The sequence below is a fragment of the Rhinolophus sinicus genome, linkage group LG05 (genome assembly GCF_036562045.2).
Source record: "Rhinolophus sinicus isolate RSC01 linkage group LG05, ASM3656204v1, whole genome shotgun sequence".
Taxonomy (NCBI): domain Eukaryota; kingdom Metazoa; phylum Chordata; class Mammalia; order Chiroptera; family Rhinolophidae; genus Rhinolophus; species Rhinolophus sinicus.
Window position 1 is genome coordinate 164,468,595 of NC_133755.1, and position 26,214 is coordinate 164,494,808.

Consider the following 26,214-nt stretch of genomic DNA (forward strand, 5'->3'; position numbering starts at 1 on the left):
CAGATGCCAGTTGCAAATACGGTAAATATTAATTCAACTACATCAATAATCACTTTAACCATGAATGGTCTAAATACACTAACTAAAAGGCAGAGATGATCAGAGTGGGTAAAAAAAACAAGACTCAACTACTTGAGAAATCTACTTTAAATATAAAGACACAGATAAATTAACATCTAGAAATAGAGAAAGGCATACCATGCTAACCCTAAGTAAAAGGAAGCTAGAGTAGCTATATTAACTTCAGACAAAGCCAACTTCAGAAAAAGGAAAATTACCAGGGATAAGGAGAGGGTACTTGATATGTACTGATTGTTTGTGTCTCCCTAAAATTCATTTGTTGAAATACTAATGCCCAATGTGATGTATTAGGAGTTGGGCTTTTGGGAGGTGATTAGGTCATGAGGGCTTTGCCCTCATTAGATTAATACCCTTATAAAAGAGTCAGGGGAGAACTCCCTTGCCCTTCTGAAATGTGAAGATACAACAAGAAGTCTACAATCCAGAAAAGGGCCCTCACCTAACCATGCTGGCACACTGATCTCAGACCTGCAGCCTCCAGAACTATGAGAAATACATTTCTATTGTTTGTAAGCCACCTAATCTATGGAATTTTATTATAGTAGCCTGAACAGACTAATATAGTATTACATAATAACAAAGGGGTCAATTCTCCAAGAAGACATAACAATTCTTAATATATTTGCACCTAATAATAGAGTGCCAAAACACATGAGGTAAAAAAAATTACAGAATAGCAAGGAGAAATAGACAAATTCACTATTACAGTTGGGGAATTCAACACCCCTCCATTGGTAATTGAGGCAGGAAATCAGTAATGACATAATTCATCTGAAAAACGTCATCAATCAACTTGGACTAATTGACATTTACAGAATAACACATCCAACAACAGCAGAATATACATTCTTCTCAAGCTCATGTGGAACCTTCACCAGGTTAGAGCACATTCTGGGTCATAAAACACACCTTAATAAATTTAAAAGAATAGAAGTTACACAAAGTCTCCTCTCAGATCACAAGGAAATTAAATTAAGAATTAATAACAAAAGATAGCTAGAAAAATCCTGAACTATTTGGAGATTAAACAACACACTTCTAAATAACAAATGGGTCGAAGAAGTCTTAAGAGATATTTTAAAATATTTTGACCTAAATAAAGATGAGAATGTAGCTTATCAAAATTTGTAGGATGCAGTGAAAACAGTGATTAGAAGGAAATTCATAGTATTGAATACATATATTAGGAAAAAAGGGAGATGTAAATTCAATAATCTAAGCTTTCACCTAAGGAAACTGGAAAAAGAAAAACAAATTAAATATTAAGTAAGCAGGAAAAAATAATAATAAAAATTAGAGCAGAAATCAATGAAATTGGAACCAGGAAAAACAATAGAGAAAAATCAATGAAACCAAAAGCTGTTTCTTTGAGAACAATAAAATTGGTAACCCTCTCACCAGGTTAATCAAGAAAAAAAGAGAACAGACTGAACTTACTAATAGCAGAAATGATAGAGGTGTCATTGCTACTGATCCTATGAATATTAAAGAATAATAAAGGAATACTATGAACAACTCAATACCCACAAATTTGATAACCTAGATGAAATGAATGAATTCCTTGAAAGACGCAATCTGCCAAAATCTACACAAGAAGAAATGAACAATCTGAATAGGCCTATTAAGGACATTTAATCAATAATTAGCAACTTTCCAAAACAGAAAGCAATCTCTTATAGAAACTAGAAATAGAGGGAATACTTCCGAACTCATTCTTTGAGGTTAGGATTACCCAAATACCAAATACAAAGAAATTACAAAGGAAAACTACAGACTATTATCTTTCACGGCCACAGATGCAAAACTCCTTAACTAAATGTTAGCAAATGGAATCAATAATGTACAAAAAAAATTATGCAACATGACTAAGTAGGATTTGTTCTAGATATGCAAGTTTTGTTCACCATTCAAAAATCAATTAATGTAACCCATTGCATCTATAAACTAAAGAATAGAAATAATGTGATCAATAAATGCAGGGAAAAGTGCTTGACAAAATCCAACACCCATGAATGATACAAACTTTTTGCAAAGGAGGAATATAGGGGAACTCTCTCAACTTAAAGAACATATTTAAAAATCCTATTCACATCATATTTGATGGTGAGACATTAGATACTTTCTTCCCGAGATCAAGAACAAGATAAGAATATTCCCTCTCACCATTCTTATTCAACATTATAGTGAAGTCCTAGATAATGCAATAAGACAAGAAAATGAAATAAAACATACACAGATCAAGAAGGAATAAATAAAGCTATCTTTGTTCACAGATGGCATGATTGTTTATGTAGAAAATCCCAAAGAAACAACCAAAAAATTCCTGGAACTAATAAATAATTATAACAAGTTTACAGAATATGAGATTAATGTGCAAACATCTACTGTTTTGCTATATTACAGTGGTGAACAGTTGAAATTTGGAAGTAAAAACAAAACAATTTATATTAGCACCATAAAAATGAAATACTTAGGTATAATCTAACAAAATATGTATAAGATCTCTATGAGGAAAACTGAAAAACTGGTGAAAGAAACCAAAGAAGATCTAAATAAAAGGGTATTCCAGCTTATGGACTAGGAGACTCAATGTTGTTAAGATGTCAGTTTTTCCCAACATGATATATCTATTCAATGTAATCCCAGTCAAATATCGGCAAGTTATTTTTGAAAGCTATTTCAAAAGTTTACATGGAAAGGCAGAAGACCTAGAATAGCCAACAGAAACAAAACAAAGTTGGAGGACCGGCACTACATAATTTCAAGGCTTACTATAAACTACAGTCATCAAGACAGTGTGGTATTATAGAAAGAATAGATAAGTAGATCAATGGAATAGAATAGAGAACACTGACATAAACCCACACAAATATAGTCAGCTAATTTTTGACAAAGAAGCAAAAGAAATTTAATGGAGAAAAGATAGTCTTTTCAACAAATATGTTGGAAAAACTGGATGTCCACATGGAAAAAAAAAATGAACCTAGACATTACATCTTCCAGAAAAATTAACTTAAAATGGATCATAGACCCAATCATAAAATGCAAAACTATAAAACTCCTAGAAGATAACAGGAGAAAATTGAGGTGATTTGATTTGGCAATGAGATTTTAGATACAAAACCAAAGTCGTGAGAGATCCTTGAAAGAAAGAATGGATAAGCTAGACTTTATTAAACTTAAAAACTTCTGCTCTACAAAAGACACTGCTGAAAGAATGAAAAGTCAAACCACAGACTCGTAGAAAATATTTGCAAAATATATGTGATAAAACACTTGTATGGAGAAAACACACAAAGATTCCTAAAACTCAACAATAGGAAAACAACTGAATTTAAAATGAGCACCAGATCTTAACAGATACCTCACCTAAGAATATATACAGATGGCAAATAAGCATAGAAGATGCTCAGCATCATATATTATTAGGAAATTTCAAATTAAAACATCAATGAAATACCACCAGAGTCCTACTACAATGGCTGAAATCTGAAACACTGACAACACCAAATGTTGATGAAGATATAGAAAGACAGGAACTCTCATTATTGCTTGTGGGAATGCAGACTGGTTCAGCCACTTTGGAATACAGTTTGGCAGTTTCTTACAAAGCTAAACATAGTCTTACCATATAATCCAGCAACTGTGCTCCTTGGTATCTACCCAAATGAGTTGAAAACTTATGTCCACAAAATGATCTGCACACAAATGTTTATAGTAACTTTATTCATAACTGCCAAAATTTGGAAGCAACCAAGATGCCCTTAAGTAAATGGATAAACCATGGTACATCCATACAGTGGAATACTATTTAAAAATAGAAAGAAGTGCATTGTCAACCCATGAAAAGACATAGAGGAAGCTTCAATGCATATTGCTAAGGGAAAGAAGCCAGTCTGAAAAGGCTATGTACTATATGATTCCAACAGTATAAAATTCTAGATAAAACAATGCTATAAAACAGTAAAAGGATTAATAGTTGTCAAGGACTCAGGAAAAGGAAGTGAAGGATGAGTAGGTGGAGCACAGGGCAATTTTAGGGCCTTAGTAAAACTACTGTCTTTGATACTCTAATGGTAGATCCATGATGTCATACATTTGTCAAAACCCATAGAATGTACAACGGAAAAATAGTGAACCCTAATGTAACCACAGATTATAACCAGTAATAATGGTCAATTGTAACAAATGTACCATGCTAATGCAAGATAGTAATAATAGGAAACACTGTGTGTGGCAGGTCTCTGAGATTCTCTGGTTCTTTTCCTCATGCTTACAAGATGGCTGCTGCAGCTCCACTCATCATGTACACAGTGAAACAAAAAACACAGCAAAATATTTCTCAGAAGTCTTTCCAGCAGTTTCTGACTACTCAGAACTGTGGCTTGGCCCAGTTAGATCACTGCATTGCCAAGTAAACTTCCAGACATCCTTATGGGTCTCATATCTTCTTCTATATTCAGAGTCTAGCTGTCAGTGATGTAAACAATTCACCTGCTTTTTTGGACAGATCAATTTTTGAGAGGAACGGAAACTGGATGCTTACCTCCTGGGGAGTGAGATGACAAAACTAGTCTTGTATCCAGCAGGCGCGCTTGGTTACCAGGGTCGTCTTCTGTCAGAATGAGGGAAGTGAGAGCTCTCTCAGCTCTCAGTTGGCCAACTTCACAAATAATTTAAACTGGCTTCTAGCACTTGGCAGGACTGCTTGACGCTGATGTCTCTCACGGCAAATCACATGTTTCCTGAAAACAAAATGATGGTGTTTGCTTAATTTTGTCGAACTCCTCTTTCATGGTGAATGTTTATTATACTAGTTTCTAAAATGGACTTTTAACTAGCTCTGAGGATAACTAACACAGAGGACCAATAAATAGACTGCAGACATTTTAGTTGCCTTTAATTCTGGGAATAAGTTGCTCAATATGGTAAGAAGTAGCAACCCATCTCACCACCCTGACATTCCACACTTCCGTGGTATCGCTTTACTACAGAAGCTACTAGTTCCCCCAAAAGTCTTGCCTCAGATGGACAAAGAGTCTGGGTCCCAAGGGAGTAGTTTAATTAGCTGCTTCACATAATCTCAGACTATTGAGGAGTATGCTTCCCATCTGACAAAAGAGAGAGAATGCTCCGTGACAAGTGAGTCCCCTATGGATTGGCTAGTTCCATGGGAAGGGCATCTCAGGGCAATCCCCTGTAAGAAGGTGATGGTAGTTGTGCCAGGGAAGCTCAATGGCCATGATCACCATTTAGTATAATGTGAAAGTGCTTCCTACTTGGCTAAGTATTTGCAAGTATAGGTATCATGCAGGGTGACATGCAGGGTTTCAGCTCCCGCTCCCCACACAAGAACGCAGGATATGGTGAGGCCAAAAAGAAACAAACACCCACAGAGCCATGGATGGGGGAGTCATACCGCTATAGTCTCGCTGGCAGCTGGGTTGGAGACACAGGAAGCAGGAGCCACACAATCTGCAACCTGCGGTCCGCTTCTCTGCCAAACAACCTCACTTGCTAACTGCAATCCACTCTTGCTAGCTCAGCCACCATCTTCTTGCTAGCCCCCATTTTCTGCTAGCGTAGCCACGGCAGTTATATTAGTGGCCAACGGCTCATTGGTTACAGCTGACGGCCAACTAACCACAGCTGATGGCCATCTAATCACAGTTGATGGCATTTACTACCTGAGCCAGCACCATTCCACATAAAGCCAAGAGCCTGGAAACTGCACTCCTGGCTCTGTCCCCACAATAGGTATCCTTAGAGAATTTCTGCCAGAGCTGGGCCTTGAGAGATGAGTACAAATTCAACAGATGGAGAAGGTGGTATAAATTATTAGTGCCCAAGAGGCAGGAAAAAATAAAAGTAAATGTTGAGTTTTTTGGGGGAAATAAGTATTCCTATGACAAGAATTCATAACGATTTGAAAAGTTGAAATCATGAAAGTTGAAATCCTGGGTTAAGGTCAAATTAATCATGGAAGATGTTGAACAACATGCTGAGGAAGTGAGATTTCCTGTAGGCCATCAGAGTCACTGACTATTTTTTAGGACAGGAATAATATAATCTGACCTATAGTTTCAGGAAGATCATTTGATTGACAATGCTAAAGAGATACGGAGATGCAAGGACAGATGCAAGTTACAGAGCTTATTGCATAAGGAAATAGCAGTAGAAATAAAAATGAAGGCTCAGATTTGAGAAATGTTGCAGAGAACAAATCCCTGGAATTTGACTATTCATTGGATGTTGTGGTAGAAACAGTTAGTGATCTCTCCCCATGTCTGTTTTCTCCCCTGTATTAGTGTCCTAGAAATGCATTAACAAAGTGTCACAAAACTGCATGGCTTAAAACAACAAAAGTTTACTGTCACATAGTTCTGGAGGGTAGACATCAAGGTGTCAATAGGGTTGGTTCCTTCTGAGGCCTGTGAGGGAGAATCAGTTCCAGGCCTGTCTCCCAGCTTCTGGTGACAGTCATTACTCCAATCTCTGCCTTGGTCTTTATGTGGCATTCTCCCTGTGTGTCTGTCATCTTATAAGGTCCCCGGTCACCTTGGATCAGAGACCTACCCTATCCCAATATGATGTCATCTCTTAACTAATTATCTCTGCAATGACCCTATTTCCAAATCAGGCCACATTCTGAGGAACTGGGAATTAGAACTTCAACATATCTTGTTGGGGAACACAATCCAACCCATAACATCCCCCTTCCATAAAAATGGAGCCCTGACTTAGGGCTGAGCAGCCCCAGGTTGGAGGCTCTTTTCCTAGCTTTGGCCACATGGAAGGATGCTGGCCAGCGAGATGAAGGTGGAATTGTTGGCAGCTTCTTCTGCAAACTTTCCTTAAAATACAGTGCGCATGTGCCTTTTTGACCTGTCTTCCTGATTTCCTCAATCTTGCTTTAGGAATAGGGTTGTCAGCTACAACCAAAGTCATCTTAAGGCATACAGATGATGAGACACTTACAGTGACAGGCCTTGGGTAAGGTGGACACCCTGGGTAAAGTATTAACACAGCACTCTTTCAAAAGGATAATCCAAAAGTCCCTACCTACAGCTGACTCTAGCACACAGGTGTGCATTTTTCTTTTTTTTGGCTGACACAATTTTAAAAAATTTGAATTAAAATGTATTAGGTATGGCACTTACTCTAGTTTGTTATGGACCCAATCATGCCCTATTACCTTACATCTAGGTCTGCTTAACTATGATATATGCCTGGTCTCTGAAGGATTTGAGTTGAAGACCTCTGAAATATCTTTTAATTATCTGTTTAACATTTTCTTAGACTAGAGGTTGAAAGCTGTGGAGAAGAAAGACCCCTGGTGGTGGTGGTCTGCCTCTTCTCTACTACCCAGAGCAACTGAGTTTTGTCCCAAAGTCCTATATATACTCCATTCAGCAAAACAAAAGCTCTACCATTGCCCTGACATCCACTGGGGAGAAGAAATTTAACAATTTACTGTTACTCTCAAATACTTTATATGGTCTCTCTCATCAGTTACCCATCCACCAAAGTAGTTTATGAATACATTTCTTCCAAGACACACAGTTTTCTTCCTGAACAGATTTCTGGTAAGTGGATTACCTTCATCTTGTCACACTTTCAGGGATATTTTAACACCTTTAAGAGACTGGCACCCTCAGGCCGTCTGGCTCTGTCATGAGGTTTCTAACATATCATGCGGGTGCGGTTTCCAGAGACTGGGGACACTGCAGACCAGACAACTTTTGGGAGGCTTTTGAAATGAGTACAGTGAGAACACATAGAATTTGAATCACCCTAAGCCAACCATGTGGCTTGTTCAGAGCAGGAAGACCACACCCTAGATCCCGAAGTGGGATTGCAAAGTGGACGTATACCACAGCCTGCCTGCGGGACATGCTGCGTCTGGATGTACGCACAAGATGACGAGAGAATGTTCAAGCAGGATGAGTGAGTAACCCTGGCAAATGCAAAGGCAGATTTGAGGGAGTGTGGGGGTCCGGCGGGATGTTTCAGATCAGTATGAGATCTAGATGGTGACTCTCACCTAATCTCCACATTACTTTTTCAAAAGCTTTTCAATGACTCTCCACAGAATCCGTGGTATTTAGAAATCTCCTGACTTAAGTCATAGAGTTCCTTACAGCACAACACTGCATCTGTAAGGCAGCAACAACTGTTGCAACCAGCAGCATTAGCACAACTGTTATTAGCGGATGCTCATTTGGCCTATAAATAACAACTCTTCATGCTTAACAGTGAAAAAAATCTAAGTAAATGCATTGGCACTATGTTTCGTACCTAAGGCAACGTAAAAAATCTGGAGTGAGCCTCAGTTGTTGGAAGAAAGGGTGATTTTTACCTACTTCTTTCCCTTAAATCTTAATCTTTCCCAACTGCCCTCTATGGCAAAAGAGCTTTCCTTGGCTCAAATCATATAAACATATGTGAAAAAAATATACTCATTAAGCTGGTTTCTTAATGAAAGGGTAGTTTCTTAGCTGGTTTTAAGCTACAAATAATCCTTAAAAAGTGGCTTTCTCAGCTCAAAATGCATATATTACAATGTATTTATAGTGGTAAAAAGCTGGAAACAACCCAAATATTCAAAAACAGAGAAAAGATTAAGCAAAATATATGTTCATATTATGTCATGCTGTGAAATCATTAAACATGATTTACAAAGAGTTTTAAATAATAAGGAACATGCTTATTAAATTTCAAGCAAGAAAAAATCTGCTTGATGCAAAGTGTTACGTGGTATGTCACAACTAGCTAAGTCTGTATTGTAAAGAAACTGGCAGGTATATACTGAGATATTTGCAGTATCTTCTCTGGTTGATGAGAGTGGGGTAATTTTTTTAAACTGTTCTATTTTAATATAATAAATATGCTACTTCTATAATGAAAGAAAAATAAGCAACCCAAAGGTATCATTTCTATTATACTGAGGGTATTTTCCCATGCCCTAAGCTCTCAGAGGGACACATCCGAACTTGTATCTTTGTGGTGCAGACAAATGTGAATGGGGAAAATAATTTGCTCAAATATATTGATTTTGTTAGAAAATGCTTATCTAATGTAAAAACTAAAAGAAAATGCATAAACATTGAATATTGTACGGATATGCATAAACACAATTCTTCATGTATTTTTAAGCAAAGACCCATGGCTATATGAAGTTGGCTTCTTGGAATACAACATAAGGGAGATACAGGGTCCCATCTTTTCTCAAATTAACAAGGATTATCATCACCTTTCCCCTAAAAAAACAAAACAAAAACAAAAACAAAAAAAAAACAGAAAAGAAAGAAAAAAGCTTTATCACTTTATCAGTTTTTAGAAGTACTTGAAGAAAAGTGTCTTCAGCCCATTATAGACTAAGAGGAAGAGCTATTATAATAATTCAAGAACACTAATGTAACTGGAAGCTAAAAGAGGGTCTTGAAATCTTCCCTTGTGAAACACGTATCCATGAAATTCACCTGGATAAATCTATTCTCCTCCATCCCCACTAATTTTGTGGTAGAATGAGAAAGATAAATAAGTGACATGTAGGTATTTCTTCTGCACAATGAAAAACCATGTTTTGTAACTCAAATGTGGAATTATCGTGTGAATATAGATCAGTGATTATTATAGTTCATAAAAAGGGATAACCTTCTACTGAGTGAAGTTTAAAAGCAATACCCCATTATATTATTTACACTGTCGAAACACAATCAATTTGTAGATTAATATTTTATCATAAAGAATACCTTTAAAACATAACTAAGATTATTAGATAAGGTCTACAAAGCAAAAGAGCAACCTGGACAGGTTAATACATAGTTATCAAGAAGTTCCCAAAATTGTGGACTGATATTTTCATGAAATATTCGCAGCACGGTTTATGCAAATGTTCCATTACAAAACACCCACAAAACTCACTGTCTTACCATGGTTAGCAAATCACAAAATAAAAGAGGCAAGCCCATTAGAATAGCTTCAAAACACCTCTTTGAGTGTTATTTTTATTTAAAAAGAAACTGACCACAGAATAAAACTTTAAATGGCTTTATGAAAATATTATTATATTTTGTAATGATGAGGACAGGGAGTCTTAGTAATGATTTTCTAAATTCTAAAGTAGGAAGGTATATCAAACTACGAGGATGTCACATGAATTCATAAAATTTTATTAAGGACCTAGTAAGATAGGTCCTCACTAGATCTACTTTTTAATTTTGCAATCTTATAAACGTGAGACATGGATACACAATTTTAAAAAAACAGACCCAACTTTTAGATGGAAACTATACTTCGTTAATAATGAATAGTTTTAGGCTAGCAGAATCTTAGAATTATCTTGATTTTTTGTGACATCATTTCTATTAGCATAATTATAAAGCCAATTTTTAAAATCTACTGGGTTTCTTTATTTTGTTTTAGAGCTTGATTGCAAAAATCCAGGCAAACATTCATGAGTTTCCACACTCTCTCACTGTGCTTTCCCTGCACCCTCCCTCCACAGTTTCTGACTCAGAGACTATTTAGAGAGAACACCTGTTTTAAATGGACCCACAGGAAATACCCGTTTTCTTTTCATAATTTGACCCTGCAGCTGGTTGGCTGAAATGTGATCATGATTTAAAAAAACAAAACAAAAACAATGCTGCCCACAGACTGATGCAACTCCAAGGTGACAACATTTACTGGAAGGCAGAGGGAATCCAGTTTGTATTTATTTTCCTTCCATTAAACCTTGGATATGTACTGTAGGAAAAAAATAAGTAAGTAAAAGGGCAAAAACAATTTAACCCTCAAAATATTAGTATTACACACACAGGTTTTACATCCAAACTCAGAATGATTTGCTTTTAAACTGAATACAATCTTGTAACATAAACAGTTACCTGACACTTTCTTTACAACCTTTTATTTATAAACCTCTTGTCAAAAGTTCACAGTCCGTCTTGTCATATATTAATAGGATATTTGTAAATTTTCTATGGAAAGTGCAGGGCACTTCATCTACTGAAATAGAATTTATAAGGGAATTTCATAGTGATGGAAAGTAGCCTGACACTAAAAATCCAATTAGGTTCAAAATAAAGCAAGTCATTCTACTGGTGTCCCAAGTGATACCCCACGTTCACGCTTCTCCAGTTCCTCAGCACCGAGCACCCCACTTGGCCACCCCAGGGAACTCCGCAGCTCAGTGGGAACGGTGGTCGACACTGGGGTCCCCTCTTTCAGTGCAGGGTTCCCGACCTGCCGCCCGGCCGCGCACCCTCTCCACTAGACTGGTGCGACCCGCGGCGGCCACCAGAGCTCGGCGCGCCCTTCCCGAGCCCTGGTTCCAGTCCGGGGCGCCCCCTCCACACTCCTGGGACACCTAGGGGGCGCCCCCGGCCGGGTCTCCTGGGACCCCGAGAACGCAGAATGACGGAGATGACGAAAGAGCTGACGCCACGCCGCCCGCCGGGCCCCGGCCGCCGTTAGAGCCTGCAAACGCTGCCCCGCCCGCACAGGTCGCTCCGGCACTCGCGGTCGCGCCGGTCCCGCGGGGCGCGCCCCGCCTCCGCCCCGCCCCGTCGCGCCGGGCTTCCCACGGCGCGCGCCCCGTGCCTTCCGTTCTCTCTCCTGGCTGCCCAGCTCAGTGCAGGCCTTGGCGAACATGGCGCTTGTTCCTTGCCAAGTGCTGCGGGTGGCGATTCTGCTGTCCTACTGCTCTATCCTGTGCAACTACAAGGCCATCGAAATGCCCTCTCATCAGACCTACGGAGGGAGCTGGAAATTCCTGACGTTCATTGATCTGGTAAGGCCGTCCTCCCCCTCCCCCGTCTGCCCTGCACCCGAGCCCGAGTGTTTGTGGGTGTGTGAGCACCTGCGCGAGAGCGCGCCTCCAGCTTCCACCCCTGTCCTCGCCTCTTCCCCAGTGATTGTGTCTAAAGGCCTGGCTGCCCCCACAGTACCCCCTCTGCGCCAGCCAACGTTTCCCGGTGATTGGGGCACGAGTGGAGGTGGGGGGCAGCCAGGTGGTGGGGTATTTGGAGGGAAACACAGACCTACTTCTAAGAGGTGATACGGAAAGATTCTCAACTTAGCAAATGGATTGGACGACCTTGATCTTGAGGGGCCAGGCCTCAGACCCCTTCGCCCCCAAGGTGCTTTCTGGAGCACCCATCGTGGGATCAAGTTGCAGCACCAGAGAAAACTGGGTACTGTCGAATTACTTGAAGCTTCCTCTGAAAGGACCAAAATCCTCTTCACATAGAAGCACCTAATAAAGTTGTCTTTTTTGCATCTGTTTTTTTTTTTTCCCCCATTGTCAGTAGTTTCCTTACAACCTTTTACCCAAAAACATTAGGGGAGAGAGATTTTAAAAATGCATTTCCAGTGTGACTTTACACTCTTCTTTATCTTCCCATGTAAACATTTGCAGTGGTTTGCATAAGCAGCTCCTCTTTTGGTACAACATAATAGCCTTGACCGCTACTGTTTGTTTGTTTGTTTGCTTTGTCAACATGCCCACTTCTGGCACTAAAAGGGCCAGAAAATCAGAACATGAACATACGCCCAAGAATGACATGAGGTGGAACCTAGGAAAAGTGACTAATGTAGACTGGGCCCAACACACTAAAAGATGATCAAATGTGGGTTCAAACAAAAGCAACCCATGCTAAGAACTACAGAAACTGTAGCACCGGCTCCTGGGACGCCAGAACTGTCCGTCCAAGATCATACATGAGGTTGACTATACAAGCAAGATTATCATCTCTAATTGTTGACCCTCCATTTTGATGAAGAGAACTTGATACCTGTTTTCAGATCTTTCCAAAGGCTTAGTATTCTTCAAAGAAATACAGTCCCAGGGTTTTAATTGAGAAATACCACCTTGTATTTGTGTCATGTTAGATACTTTCAGAGAGGAATTTAAGTTCTTTTTCCCATCAGTCTTCAAACTGTGCTCGTACCCCAGAGCACCAAGACTTCCCAGGTCATGGAGTGTTTCAAGGGTTTCAATTTTCAGATCCTCAACTTTCATCTCTTTCTTGAAACTGATCTGCCTGTGAACATGGGTGATGCCTGCCTGCCAGTTCTTTTCTCTTCCTCCCCATTCATCCAGGGGACAAGCACACGACAGGGCTTTGTGCTGTATTTATCTTTCCTTTTAGCATTCAGAAGATAGATGATTGTCACCAGGAACATCTTCATATTTGATTGAAAAACGAAGTCAGACTTGTTTTGACAGGAAGTCTTATTGGGTTGATTGGCTTATCAACGAAGATTGGTTCTGCCAATTATGTTATATAGCAGACATTTTCCATAGATTGAGTGAGTGAAATCTGCAGCCCTGAGGTTCTGATAAAAATGTATCAGAGCATTAGAAATCATGACCCTTTTTCAAGTGTTTAAACTTACATTAAAAATGTTTAGATATTACTTAAAAATATGTGCATAGGTTTTCAGAATTCTTTAAGGGGCTATGTGAACAAAATTCCTCTTAGATCACTACAGTATCCCATTCCTCAGTCAGATGTCACTTAGAGCTGGTCCTTTTGAGTGTCACCAAGGAGCAGTGTTGAGCTAAAATAACTAATGGAGCCTCCACTCGAGCCACAGGAACTATAAACAGTTCTCAGAAACAACTTCACCTTAAACGTAGTTTGGGGAAAGCAGAGGAGGGGGTCAGCAGGTGAGAGGGATAGAAATTGAAGTCGGTTAATTCATGAGAGATTACTGCTTCTCACGTTGGCACTGCTTACTTCGTTAAAAAACAAGACTCAAGAAACAACATACCTCTCATAATCTTTGTGTGACATGAAACTGTAGTAGAGCCAATTTCACTCTGTTTAAACTATCATACAGTTTATAGTTTAGCGTGTGATGATTGGACTTGCCTATTTTAAATAATGATCATCACAAATATAGTTTTGTCCATCAGAATTCAGGCATAAATTCAAAATTGAAACTTTTATTTTGTTTTCATATTTAGACTCAGTTTGTATAGGGCCTTCAGCCAATCATTCAAACCTCTTACTCTCTGTGGCTTCTGATTGAAATATAATAATTATCTTTAATCAAGACTTCCTAGAAGAAAGTATGTCAAGAATATATTCATAGAAACACACAACAACATATTATTTTTAGAGATTTAGAGTCTTTAGAGCTTAAGCATATTGTACAGCTGTTAAAACAACCAACCTGTCAATCCCTAGGAATGGCATGAAAAGATTAGGCTACTATAATTCACCCATTTAACTTTTCATTTTTTTCGTGTTGAAAAGATGGAGTAAACTTTATTGCTTAGTGCCTCGGGCAATTTTAATGATTCTTTGCTCATTAGAGCAATTTGGGAAGAGGGTTTAGCTTCTCAAAATTGTTAGTAGAAGGCCTGTTTTCTAGTCAGCTTGGACTGCAGAGAATCTGGATCCTTACCCTGGCGGCCACAGTCTGATTCCATGGTCCATGGCATAAGTTGGGAGTCTCAGGCGACATGGTATCCAAGAGTAGACTGTTAGGTGGCAGTGGCCATTCCAGCTGTATCCATATCTTTCTTTGAGTATGAGAGTCATCCCAACAGAAAGAGAGCTCATAGTTAAAAACTGAAATGCAAGTTTTTGCTCTCAGTAATTTTATACTGTTATTCCCCAAGAGCTCCTCTTCCTAGCATTGAAGAGAACTACACTATAAGGACTAACTATAAAAGAAAGTGCTTCAAGAAAATTCATTAGTCAGTGGAAATGGTGGTAGACAGAATAATGGGTCCCCAAAGATGTCCACGTCCTAATCGCCAGGACCTGTGAATATGATAGGTTACCTTGCAAAGGGGAGTCAGCCAGGATTATCCAGGTGTGCCAATGTAGTCACAAGGGTTTTTGAGGGAGGTGGAAAAGGAGTCAGGTGGAGGGGATGTGACTGCTGAAGAAAGTCACAGAGAGATGCAACATTGCTGGCTTTAAAGATAAAGGAAGGGGCCAAGAGCCAAGGAATGTGGCATTGTCTAGAAGTTGGAAAGGACAAGGAAATAAATTCTCCCCTCAAGCCTCCAGAAGGAACACAGCCCTGCTGACACCTTGGTTTTAGCCCAGTGAGACCTATTTTGGACCTCTGCCTTCCAGATCTATAAAATAGTAATTGTATGTTGTTTAAGACGCTAAGTACTGTGTTTCCCCGAAAATAAGACCTAGCCGGACAATCAGCTTTAATGCGTCTTTTGGAGCAAAAATTAAAATAAGACCCAGTCTTATTTTAATACAATACAAGACTGGGTCTTACATAATACAATATAATATATAATATAATATATAATATAATGTAATATAATACTGGGTCTTATATAACATATAAGACTGGGTCTAATATAATATAATATAATACTGGGTCTTATATTAATTTTTGCTCCAAAAGATGCATTAGAGCTGATAATCTGGCCAAGTCTTATTTTCAGGGAAACTCGGTAATTTGTTACAGCAGCAATAGAAAGCTAATACACTTGGCTTTGAATCCTCTGACCTAGGGGAAAAAAAAGAAAAACTTAAACGTATTTATCTAGTGACTCAACTAGTTCTTTATGTACATTAGATAACTTGTTAATTTTAGATTTAACCAAAACACAGGTTTTTGCCTACTGCATGTATTAAACTATGCAGAGGAGACATACATGTAACAGTGGGCACTATGAGAATCTATAAAAACAACATTGGAAAAACTAGGTCTCTAAAATATTTTAGAGACTATCCTGTAACATGTCGTGCTAGGAGAAGGAATACCCTTAACTGGAAATCAGCTGGAAAGGAAGACAATTTAAACGAACTGATGTTCAAATATTTTCTTAACAGATATTATAGCTCAGGCAGATTCATTCACTTATCACTAATTAAAGGATAGTTGCTACCCCCCCTCCAAGTTACATAACAGTTGGCTCCAAAGATGATAAAAATGAAGAATCAGAATAAACCAGCATAAAGGAAAAGGCAACCGCATGTTGAGGCCTCAGAGCAGTACTGGGGTATAATAGGTGTTTGTAACCATTGATCACATGGAATCTTTCTCGTGCCAGATTTTCAAGGAACATTCCTTTCTTGTCCTATCTCCTCCTAAAACATTCAAAATAATAGGGATTTTTGAAATATATCAACCAGAACTTTATTCCAATGTATATGGTAGAGTGTTTAACACGCATGAGCCAGAATCAACTTCTTTTGAACAACACGCATTGGACATTTGTTACTAAAAATTAATAGTGACGTTGGATTTAGGACACTGGATTTTTGAAGACAAACAAAACCCTGGCTATCCCATTTGTTCTAGTTTGCGGTATCCACCATTTTTGAGAGTTACCATCTCTTAAGGCTGCCTTTTACTTACTGTTCTTCAGGTACTGACTTGGCATTCACTCATGGAGAGTAGCTTGTTTAGGTCCTGCCTCCTCAAAGTCTGGTCTGAACACCGAGCACTGACCTCATCGGCGGTCCTGCTAGAAATGGGGGACCCCTGGCTCCATCCCTGACCTTCTAAATCACTTTAATAAGATCACGTTAATAAGATCAATAACACTTTAATAAGATCATGACTAGGTGGTTCGTCTGCACGTTCTAGTGTGATAGATGCTGCTGTAGAAAACGCCATTTTCTGTTTTGTAATTTAACATGGAAGAGTTTGGAGGACACAGCCTCCATGTATTAATTCTGCCTACTGTATTGAAAACATTTAAACGTATTTCAAAATATGTTGAAGGTGACTTTTACTGTGACATAATTAAAAACATGTTGGAAAAAATGACAACTTTAAAATAAAAGGAGAAAAGTATGTGTTCGGCACCTGGGATAAGTTACTTATTGCCATTGTGAAACAAATTTAGCTAATCTTCAGGGCAAGCAAGGCGAAAAGGAATACACATTTGGTCGCATTGTCCCTAGAGCTGGCATAAAGGAAGTTTGACAATTTATCAGGAGAAATAGTTCTTTCTAGGCACTGACTTTTCAAGGTTATTTATTACTCAGATCGTCATACAAAGAACATCGAGAAGCATAGTAGATAATGGCTTTGATTGGTTTTTAGCAAAATATATAGAAATGTTCTTATAGCTGATGTTTCTTATGTCATGATTTTATGAAAGCCAAAGGCAGGGTGTTATATTTTGATTGGGTGAAGGCATTTTTGTACAGGTTGAAGACAATATAATCTTGGCACGTATTTTTGTGTCTAAATCCATATCACAAAAGAATTTAAGAAAACTACAGAAGGATAAATAAGGGCTCAGATGTTGAAAAGCTTGGGGTGTTTAAGGATCAGGAAATGGTCAAGTATACCAGGAGGATACGTTTTCTGGCTTTTAGACATACTAAGAATTTTTGACATTTAAAGAGGCAGAATAAACTGCGTAAGTATATTAAACAATGCATTTGAATTTGTCTTATATTTACTTATATACTTATAAGAAAATATTCTTGACTCTAGTTCATGGCTTAATTTTAAATAAGAAATAAAGTGTCTTGAGAAGAGATGCTGTATGTCATTAAGTAACTATGGATGGCACTTAGCTTTGCCACTCAAAACCACAGCGTGTCACGTGAAGGCCAATAGTTCATTGAGTACTCAGTGAACAAAATGAGGTGGGTTATTTGTTTCTTTGTTTGTATTTGGATGTTGTACAAAGGGTGAAAATGCAAAAATTTTTTTCAGTAGTATCAGACTTGACTCTGAAATGTCCACGTAAACTTGAAGCATTAAATAATGCTTTTTCCTAACCTGGGGAAAAATTGTGAATACAATACTTAGCATAGAATCCTCTTCATCTTCTTTGAATGTGTTTCTTTTGGATCAAACATAAAATAGGGGTCTGGTTTTGTCAGAGTAGGGGAGATAGTTGAGGATATAATCACTCATTCCCTTTCTTAGTTGCAAGTGTTATTGAAATTATAGCAAGTCATCTGATCACTAGTTGAGGTCACTTCTTTTCCCATCCCTGCCATCCCCCACGTCTGGTATAACATTTAACAAAATTGGTAGCTGCTTTGAGGGTTTTCATTTGTTTTTCTGCGTTCCCCTGAAATGTCATATGTTTCTGTGGAAGCGTGAACAATAGTACAATTTTCCATGTTGAATCAGATGTTCCTGTGATCCAAGCATGCTTGGGAAAATCTTACTGCTTAGGATTCCATAACAACAGAGCTCTCTTTTGTGTCTAGCAGCCTATGGCTAGTTAGCCAAAGGGCTCACTTCTCACTTGCAGGGCCTTCCTACCAGAGTACAGTGAGCACAGAACTCTATTTGAATGTGAGACATCCCTTGATCAGATCTATTATGGAGCAAAGATATGCAGTGTAGCTTCGATGAGCTTGATCAAGATAGTCTAATCAAGAATAACCACAGATACTGCTGGAATTTGCAAAGTGGCAAGAACACTGTCATTTTGAACCTTGAGAAAATGGGATGTGTTTGTTACAGTTCTTGAAGCCTGGCATTCTAAAACGTCACTTAGCTAAGAGGCTAGCCCTTCAGATTGACTTATATTTAGATGTGTCAGGCGGTTATAATTTAAAATTTTAATTTCAAAAGCAATGCATAGAATTATAAAAAATTTGTAGAATACAGGAAACCCAAGGGAAGAAAATATATTCCATTCTAATTATCCTCAATTTTCTGTGCTTCTTAGTGTTTTAGTGCTTCAAGATGGTATTTATTTCAGAACTTTATACACACACAGAGAGTCAGACTGCAGTTATATATACCGGTGGTGCCAAAAAAATGTATGCGCATGACTTGGATTCATCTTTTGTTACTGGTATATATTATTACAATTTTAATACAGTTTTTTCTTTTCTTAAAATGTATATACTTTTTTTTTGCACTGTCTATAGTCAGATTTCAGAAAAATCATGTTCTTTATAAAAATTACTTTTAAATTACAGAGAAAAATATTTATCACTCAGAAACACCAATGGGACTATTTTGGTGTTTGCCTTTTGAGCCATATGTAGACTTGAAAACAAAAGCTCAGTATATACATATGGTTAGTATAATTTCTTTGAATTAACATATAGCAAAATTCACTCTTTTTTGTTGTACAGTTCTATGCGTTTTGACAGATGCATAGAATTCATGTAGCCACCACCATACTCACCTGAAAATAATTCCTTCGTGCTGTCCCCTTATGGTCAAACCCTCCCCTGAATCTTAAGAACCACAGATTTGTTCTCTATTTTCATTTTGCTTTTTCTAGAAAAAATATATGAGGCATAGAGTATATAGCCTTTGAGTATGGCTCTTTTTGTTTAGTGTAATGCATTTCAGATTCCTCCATGTTGTTGTGTGTCAACAGTTTGTTCCATTTTATTGCTGATGAATATGCCATGGTATTGGGTCACTTTGCTGATCCACTCATAAATAGAAGGGCATTTGAGTTGTTTCCTAGTTTGGGATAATTATAAATAAGCAGCTACAAACATTTGCATATAAGTTTTTGTATGAACATGAATTTTCATTTTTATTGGGTATGTGCCTAGGAGTGGGATTGCTTGGTTATGTGGCAAGTATATGATTAACAGGATAAGCAACTGCCAAATTGTTTTCCAGGGTGGATGTGCCATATTGCTTTGCCATCAGCAGTGTATGAGAGTTCCAGTTGCTCTGTGTCCTCGTCAGTGTGCGACATTGTCCATTTTTATTCTATTTTTAGCTATTTTAATAAGTGTGTGGTGGTATCTCATTGTGGTGTTAATTTGCCATTTTTTCATGACTAGTGATGATAACGGTCGTTTCCTTTTGTATCTTTAATCTTCTTTGAGAAGTGTCAGTTCAATTGCCCATTAAAAAATTAGTTTCTATAAATTTAATAAAAAAAAAAAATTAGTTTCTTATGGTTAAGCTTTGAGAGTTTTTGTGTATGCTGAATAAAAGTCCTTTGTCAAATATGTGATTTACAAACATTTTCTCCCTGTCCATGATGTATCTTTGCATTTTATTTGTAGTATCTTTTGCAGAACAAAAGTTTATCATTTTGATGACATCTAGATAATTATTTTTTTATTTTATGGAACATGCTTTTGGCGTTTAAGAACTTTTTACCTAACCCAAGGTCACAAAGAATTTATCCTCTATTTCCTTCTAGAAGTTTTACTTTTCAGGTTTTCCATTTAGGCCTATGATCCATTTTGAGTTAGTTTTTTGGTATGGTGTCCGGTAAATGTCAAGTTGAGTCTTTCTTCTTCTTTCTTCTTTTTTCTCCTTCTCCTTCTTCTTATTTTTGTTGTATATAGATGTAGTTATTCTAGCACCATTTCTTGAAAAAAGTCTCTTTTCACCATTGAATTGCTTTGTACCTTTGTCAGAAATCAAGTGACTACATTGTGTATCCATTTCTGGACTCTATTCTGTTCCACTGACGTATCTGTTTACAGTTATTGCAGCTTTATCATAAGTGTTGAAATTTTCAAAATTTGTTTAAGCTATTCTAATTACTTTGCTTCTGTTCAAATTTTAGAATAGTCTTGTCAATATCTACAAGTAATCTAGTGGGATTTTTGAGGGGGATTTCATTGAATCTATAGAACAATTCAGGGACAATTGACATCTTAACAATATTTACTCTCCCAATCCGTGAACATGACACAACTCTCCATTTATTTAAATCTTTGATACCTTTCATCAGTGTTTTACACTTTTCAGCATATAGTTTCTTTACATTTTGTTAGATTTATACTTGTTTTATTAATTATTATACTATTAATTATTAATCATATTAATTATTATACTGTTTTTATTAATGCTGTTATAAATAGTACTTTTAAAACATCAGTCTTTTATTAAATCTCTTTTATTAAATCTCTAAGTTATCTTTCAGAGTTCAAATTACTGACATATATTATCAGTTATATAAAGTTTCAAAAATATTTACCTCTTCTTGTTTTATTTTTTTCTGTTAACTACTGCCATTTTATTGAGCAAACCAAAAGGAATTAAAACAAGAATGAAGTAAACATAGTATAAAAATTGTATGGTACGTGAAACCGATTGATTATAGAGTTAATTCCAAAGAATCTGTTTTTTCAGGTTATAAGGAGTAGTAGTATAATTAAAAATTAAAATGTCACTAGGGCAACTATTGGTCAGTGTGGGGACAGAACCAGGAGTGCAGTTTCCAGGCTCTCGCCCTCACATGGAAAGGTGCTCACTCGTGTAGTAAATGGCCATCAATTGTGATTGGATGGCCATCAGGTGTGGCTAGTTGGCTGTCCGCTGTAACCAGTGACCCATTGGCCACTAATATGACTGCCGTGGCTACACTAGCAGATAAATGGGGGCTAGCAAGAGGATGGTGGCTGAGCTAGCAAGCAGCGGAGTGTGGATTGCGGATTGCAGAGAGGCGGATTGCAGCTAGCAAATGGGGAGTTGGTCGGTTGGCAGAAAAGTGGACAGCAGGTCACACGTCATGTTGAATCCAGCCTCCAGTGAGATTATAGTGGTATGACTCCCCTACCTATGGCTCTGTGGGTGTCCCTTTTTGGCCTCACCGTGTCCTGTGTTCTTATATGGGGAGCGGGACCAGAGACCCCGCATGACACCCTGCATGACAAATGGCACAGCGAACAGAGTATGGTGCCGGCCAAAGCTCTCCGAAGTGCGGTGGAGCAATTTATACATCAGTCTCAGGAAGACCAGGAGGAACAGCTGCCTGAGAGCTGGACCCCTGTGGAGGGATGGGAAGATGTGGACGCTTCTCCAACCAGCATTGGCCGGAGAAAGTGAAGGTCTTTGCGGCCCTGTGGGCTGGGAAGTGCTTGCTGAGGCCCTCACCCCCAGGTTGGGGAGGACTTGGAGCCCTCGCCCTGCTGAGAAGGCACACAGCCTGAGGCCAACCTACAGCCCTGGCAAATGACTGTGGACTATGGGGAATGGGCTCCATCCCTAATTTAATGGACGGTTTGACTGCTTGCTTGGGAACGTACCACCATGTAGTGGAACTGGCGGATGTTTTCTTTTGTCTCGACCAGCCGCTGTGGAGAATATGTGAGAAAGACTGGCTGTATCCTGAGAGGCCCTGGCTGTGTCCACGGGTCTGCCTGTGCCCAGAGAGAGTGGCAGTGCCCTGAGAGGCCCTGGCTGGGTCCAGGAAGTCTAGCTAGAGGAGCAGTGTCCAGGGAGACTGGTGGTACCCTAAGAAGCCCAGGAAGTCTGGCTGTGCCTAGAAGGACTGGTGGTGCCCTGAGAAACCCTGGCTGTGCCCAGAGAGCCTGGCTTTGTCCAGGATACTGCATTCACCTCCAGGCTCCTCACACAGGGCCCCTTGCGGAAGACGCTTGTCGCGTAACTTGTGAAACGAGACACTGTAGGGGTGGAGTGTGGGGACAGAGCCAGGAGTGCAGTTTCCAGGCTCTCGACCTCACGTGGAAAGGTGCTCACTCGGGTAGTAAATGGCCATCATCTGTGATTGCATGGCCATCAGCTGTGGCTACTTGGCCGTCAGCTGTAACCAGTGAGCCATTGGCCACTAATATAACTGCCGTGGCTACACTAGCAGAAAAATGGGGGCTAGCAAGAAGATGGTGGCTGAGCTAGCAAGCGGCAGAATGTGGATTGTGGATTGCAGAGAGGTGGATTGCAGCTAGTAAGTGGGGAGTCGGTCGGTTGGCAGAAAAACGGACAGCAGGTCGCGCGTTGTGTGAATCCAGCCTCCAGTGAGACCATAGTGGTAAGACTCCCCTACCTATGGCTCCGTGGGTGTTCCTTTTTGGCCTCACCATATCCTGCGTTCTTATGTGGGGAGCGGAAGCAGAGACCCCGCAGGCCGCCCCGCACCACAGTCAGAAATCTAGCTGAGTTAGTGTGGTTTGAAATATATATATAGTGTTTTTTTTTCCTGATTAAGGTTACACAGAACTAATGTGGGCAAATATTTTCCAGTAGCCATACTACTTTAATGAGTACATAAGAATTTTTTGTACTTAGCACCTGAAAGTACTAATCTGAACAGTATGGGCTTTTCCTGCTCCTATGCAGTTTATATAACTAAATATAAATTGATATGCCTAAACTGGCTAAATTATCTTTTCTAAGCCATGAGTATGCTTTTATCATTAGTCAATTTCAAAGGTAAATTCCAGTCATTTTTCGGTCTACCTAGAATGAGCGTAACTAAGTTGTTTTAAAGACTGTGTGCAATCAGACTGCCTCCCCACCATTTTGTTGTTAAATTGTGATTTCAAATAACATAGAAAAAAAACAAAAACTTGTGTTATTGTCACTGTAGATAAGACTTAACCTTCATACCTCACCATGTGAATTCCCTTGGGCTAAGATTACATTTATGTGTATACTACCATAGTGCCATGCCGATATGGATAGCAATAGATAACTATATGATAATAATTGATAAGTTATTTTCCTGATGACTTCTCTGTCTTCAAAAAAATATTTAAAAACAGAATAATTTATGATCTAGACGTAGATCTCTATCAAATATACATTAGATGTTAATAGGAGTGTATCATATATACTGTAATACAATTGCAATGGCTTTATTCCTTCTTCACATTTTTACTGAATGTCAACTTAGCATTGTAATTTAAAATGATTTTTCTTCTAATTCATTTAATTTTTCCGTATGTTAACGTAAGTTAAACTTCTCATTTGATTGTAATAAAAATATCTGAACCAATTTCTGTTTGCCACAGAAAGCCATTATGATGTGTCCTAATTTAATATTTTGAAAATTGCCATTAGTAACCTTAGGCCCAAATAGAAAGGGAGCAGCACCGTACCACCAGGTTTAAATTGTAAAGGAAAAGATTTTTTTTTTCCCTAGGAGAATGCCTGTTAGATGTAACCCTGTTTTTTGCAGAAATGGGCCTTGCTCTGTTATTTTATAGTGGGAGGATTTCTCAGAGTTATTCTGCTGTAGCACCTTTCCCAGTCCTTACACCCTCCTCATTTCCTCATTTTTTTTTTTTAGAGCATAGATTCCATGGCCCAACATTATAAGCACACCCTTGCATACCCTCAACTACCATATTCCTTTTGCCTTCAGTCTTATGTACGTAAAAAAGTCTGTAATCTGATGAAACCCAACTACCTGCCTACTCCTGCCTGCACTGAGTAGTTGAGCATGATTAAAGAAAATCACAGAAGCATGCTGTTTAGTCTTGCTTGCTCTTTATGCCCACAAATATGAAGTGGGCCCTCAGTACTGCAGAGGTGTACTATGTTTCTCTAGTCAGTTGAATCTCCTGTTCTCACATTGCCTCTTTCATCTATTTTCCTCTGTCCTCAAATGTGGGCATCCCCTCATTGATCTTCTCAGTGTTCACTTAGAGAACAATCTTCATATTGACCAAAGAGCATAATGAACTTGCTGTTTATTTCAATAAGAAAACAAACGCAGAGACTTCTACATTGGAAGAGACTTCTCCATTCTGCCGTCATCAAATCTACCAGTCTACCGTCAACTGAAGCTGTACTTCATGTTCCCTCCTCTTACAGTGGATGAACAGTCTGTATACTTCTAACGACAACACTTCTGTGTGTACACTCCACAACCTCTAGCCTACCTGAGCATTCCATTACTGAGATTATCTCCTCTCCCTCCTGTATTATATAATTTTCCATTTCACCTGCTTCATTTCCATCAATCTACAGACATACTATGCTTGCTCTCATTGTAAACAAAACAAAGTAAAATTTATCTTGGTCTTGAGTCTTTTAGTGCCACCCTGTTTTTCTTGTTGTATTTTCAGCAAAGCTCTTTGAAAAAAAACTGTCTACATGTCCAGTTTCCACTTCCTCTTCTCCATACTCTCTTAAACTCACTCCACTTCACTGAAAGAACTATCATTAAGGTAATCAATCACCAGTACATGGACAGCTATAAAGGCCAATTTTGAGTCTTTATTTAACTCAAACTCTCAGGAATATTTGATCCAGTCAATCAGTTTTCATTTCTTGAAACACTTTCTTAAACTTGGCTTATGGGAAAATACACTATCGTGTCTTTGATCCTACTTTTCTAGCTGTTTTGTAATTAGTTTCCCTTTTTGGTTTCTCTTCCTGTTCTTAATCTCTCAATGTTGAATACCCAGAAACCAGTTTTAAACCCTGTCCCCTTTATAATCTACATTCGCTCCCTTGGGGATCTTACCTACATTCGCTCCCTTGGGGATCTTACCTACATTCTGTGTGATAATGGTCCTCCAGATTTATATCATGAATCCCAATCTCTCCTGAGTTCCATATTCCTATATCCAACTTCCTACTTTATGTCTCTGCTTAGAGGGTTAACATGCATTTCAAACTTATGCTCAAAATCAGTGTTTTTGGTTTCACTTCCCAAACCTGCTTCTACTTCATTTTTCTCTATCTCAATAAATAGCATCATACAGGACTGCAGGGTAGTACAAATCCGTGGTGCATTTTTCTGTTGGGTTAATTGAATTTTTATTTGTATCTTCCATGCATTTTTCCTAATAGGCATCTAATTTGTTTGAAATGGACTTAATAATGCAAACAATTTTTTGGCAACTGTATCTAGCTCTTGAAATTTTTAAACTCACTGGGGAACTGCTAATTAATTACATTATGAAATGATCAACCAATATCCCTTTGTTTGAGACATTGCCAAAGATCGGAGAATAACCTTCATAATGGCCGAAGAACATAATGCAAAAAGGAAAAAAAAATCGTTTAGCCAGATTCAGATATTGGAGAAATTTTAGCAATGTTTTTTGATTTTTTTTTTTAATTAGTTTTTACCTGGCACTTAGGGAAGTAACCATACATTATATTTTAATTCCACCAAAGATGGCCATATTTATTTTTGATGAACAAGTGGAAAATATTGTGTAGAAAATCCAAAAGAATTGACCAAAAAACACCTGGAACTAGTAAGTAGTTATAACAAGATTGCAGCATCAGTTACTTTCCTATATAAACAAATAGAATTTGAAATTAAAAACACAATACAGTTTACATTAGGACCTCCCAAAATGAAATACTTCAGTATAAATCTTACAAAATATATATAGCATGTATATGAGGAAAACTACAAAACTCTCTGTTGAATGAAAACAAGGAAGAACCAAATAAATGGAGAGATAGTCCATGTTCATGGATAGGAATACTCAATATTATCAAGATGTCAGTTCTTCCCAACTC

The 26,214-nt window shown here is 38.4% G+C and overlaps 1 protein-coding gene across 10 annotated transcripts in view; it reads left to right on the top strand.

Annotated features, from left to right (window-relative positions):
• The first annotated feature begins 11,165 nt into the window (after positions 1-11,165).
• Positions 11,166-26,214, top strand: part of AIG1 (androgen induced 1) — a 218,967-nt gene continuing 203,918 nt past the window's right edge. For 2 of the 10 annotated variants that reach the window (XM_074333664.1, XM_074333665.1), the window contains exons 1-2: positions 11,488-11,557; positions 11,721-11,878. In XM_074333664.1, the coding sequence (XP_074189765.1) occupies positions 11,503-11,557; positions 11,721-11,878 (213 nt within the window). In that variant the 5' untranslated portion in view covers positions 11,488-11,502. Of the gene's footprint in view, positions 11,879-26,214 lie in introns of all 10 variants that reach the window. The other 8 variants (XM_074333656.1, XM_074333657.1, XM_074333659.1 and 5 more) reach the window with 8 other exon arrangements.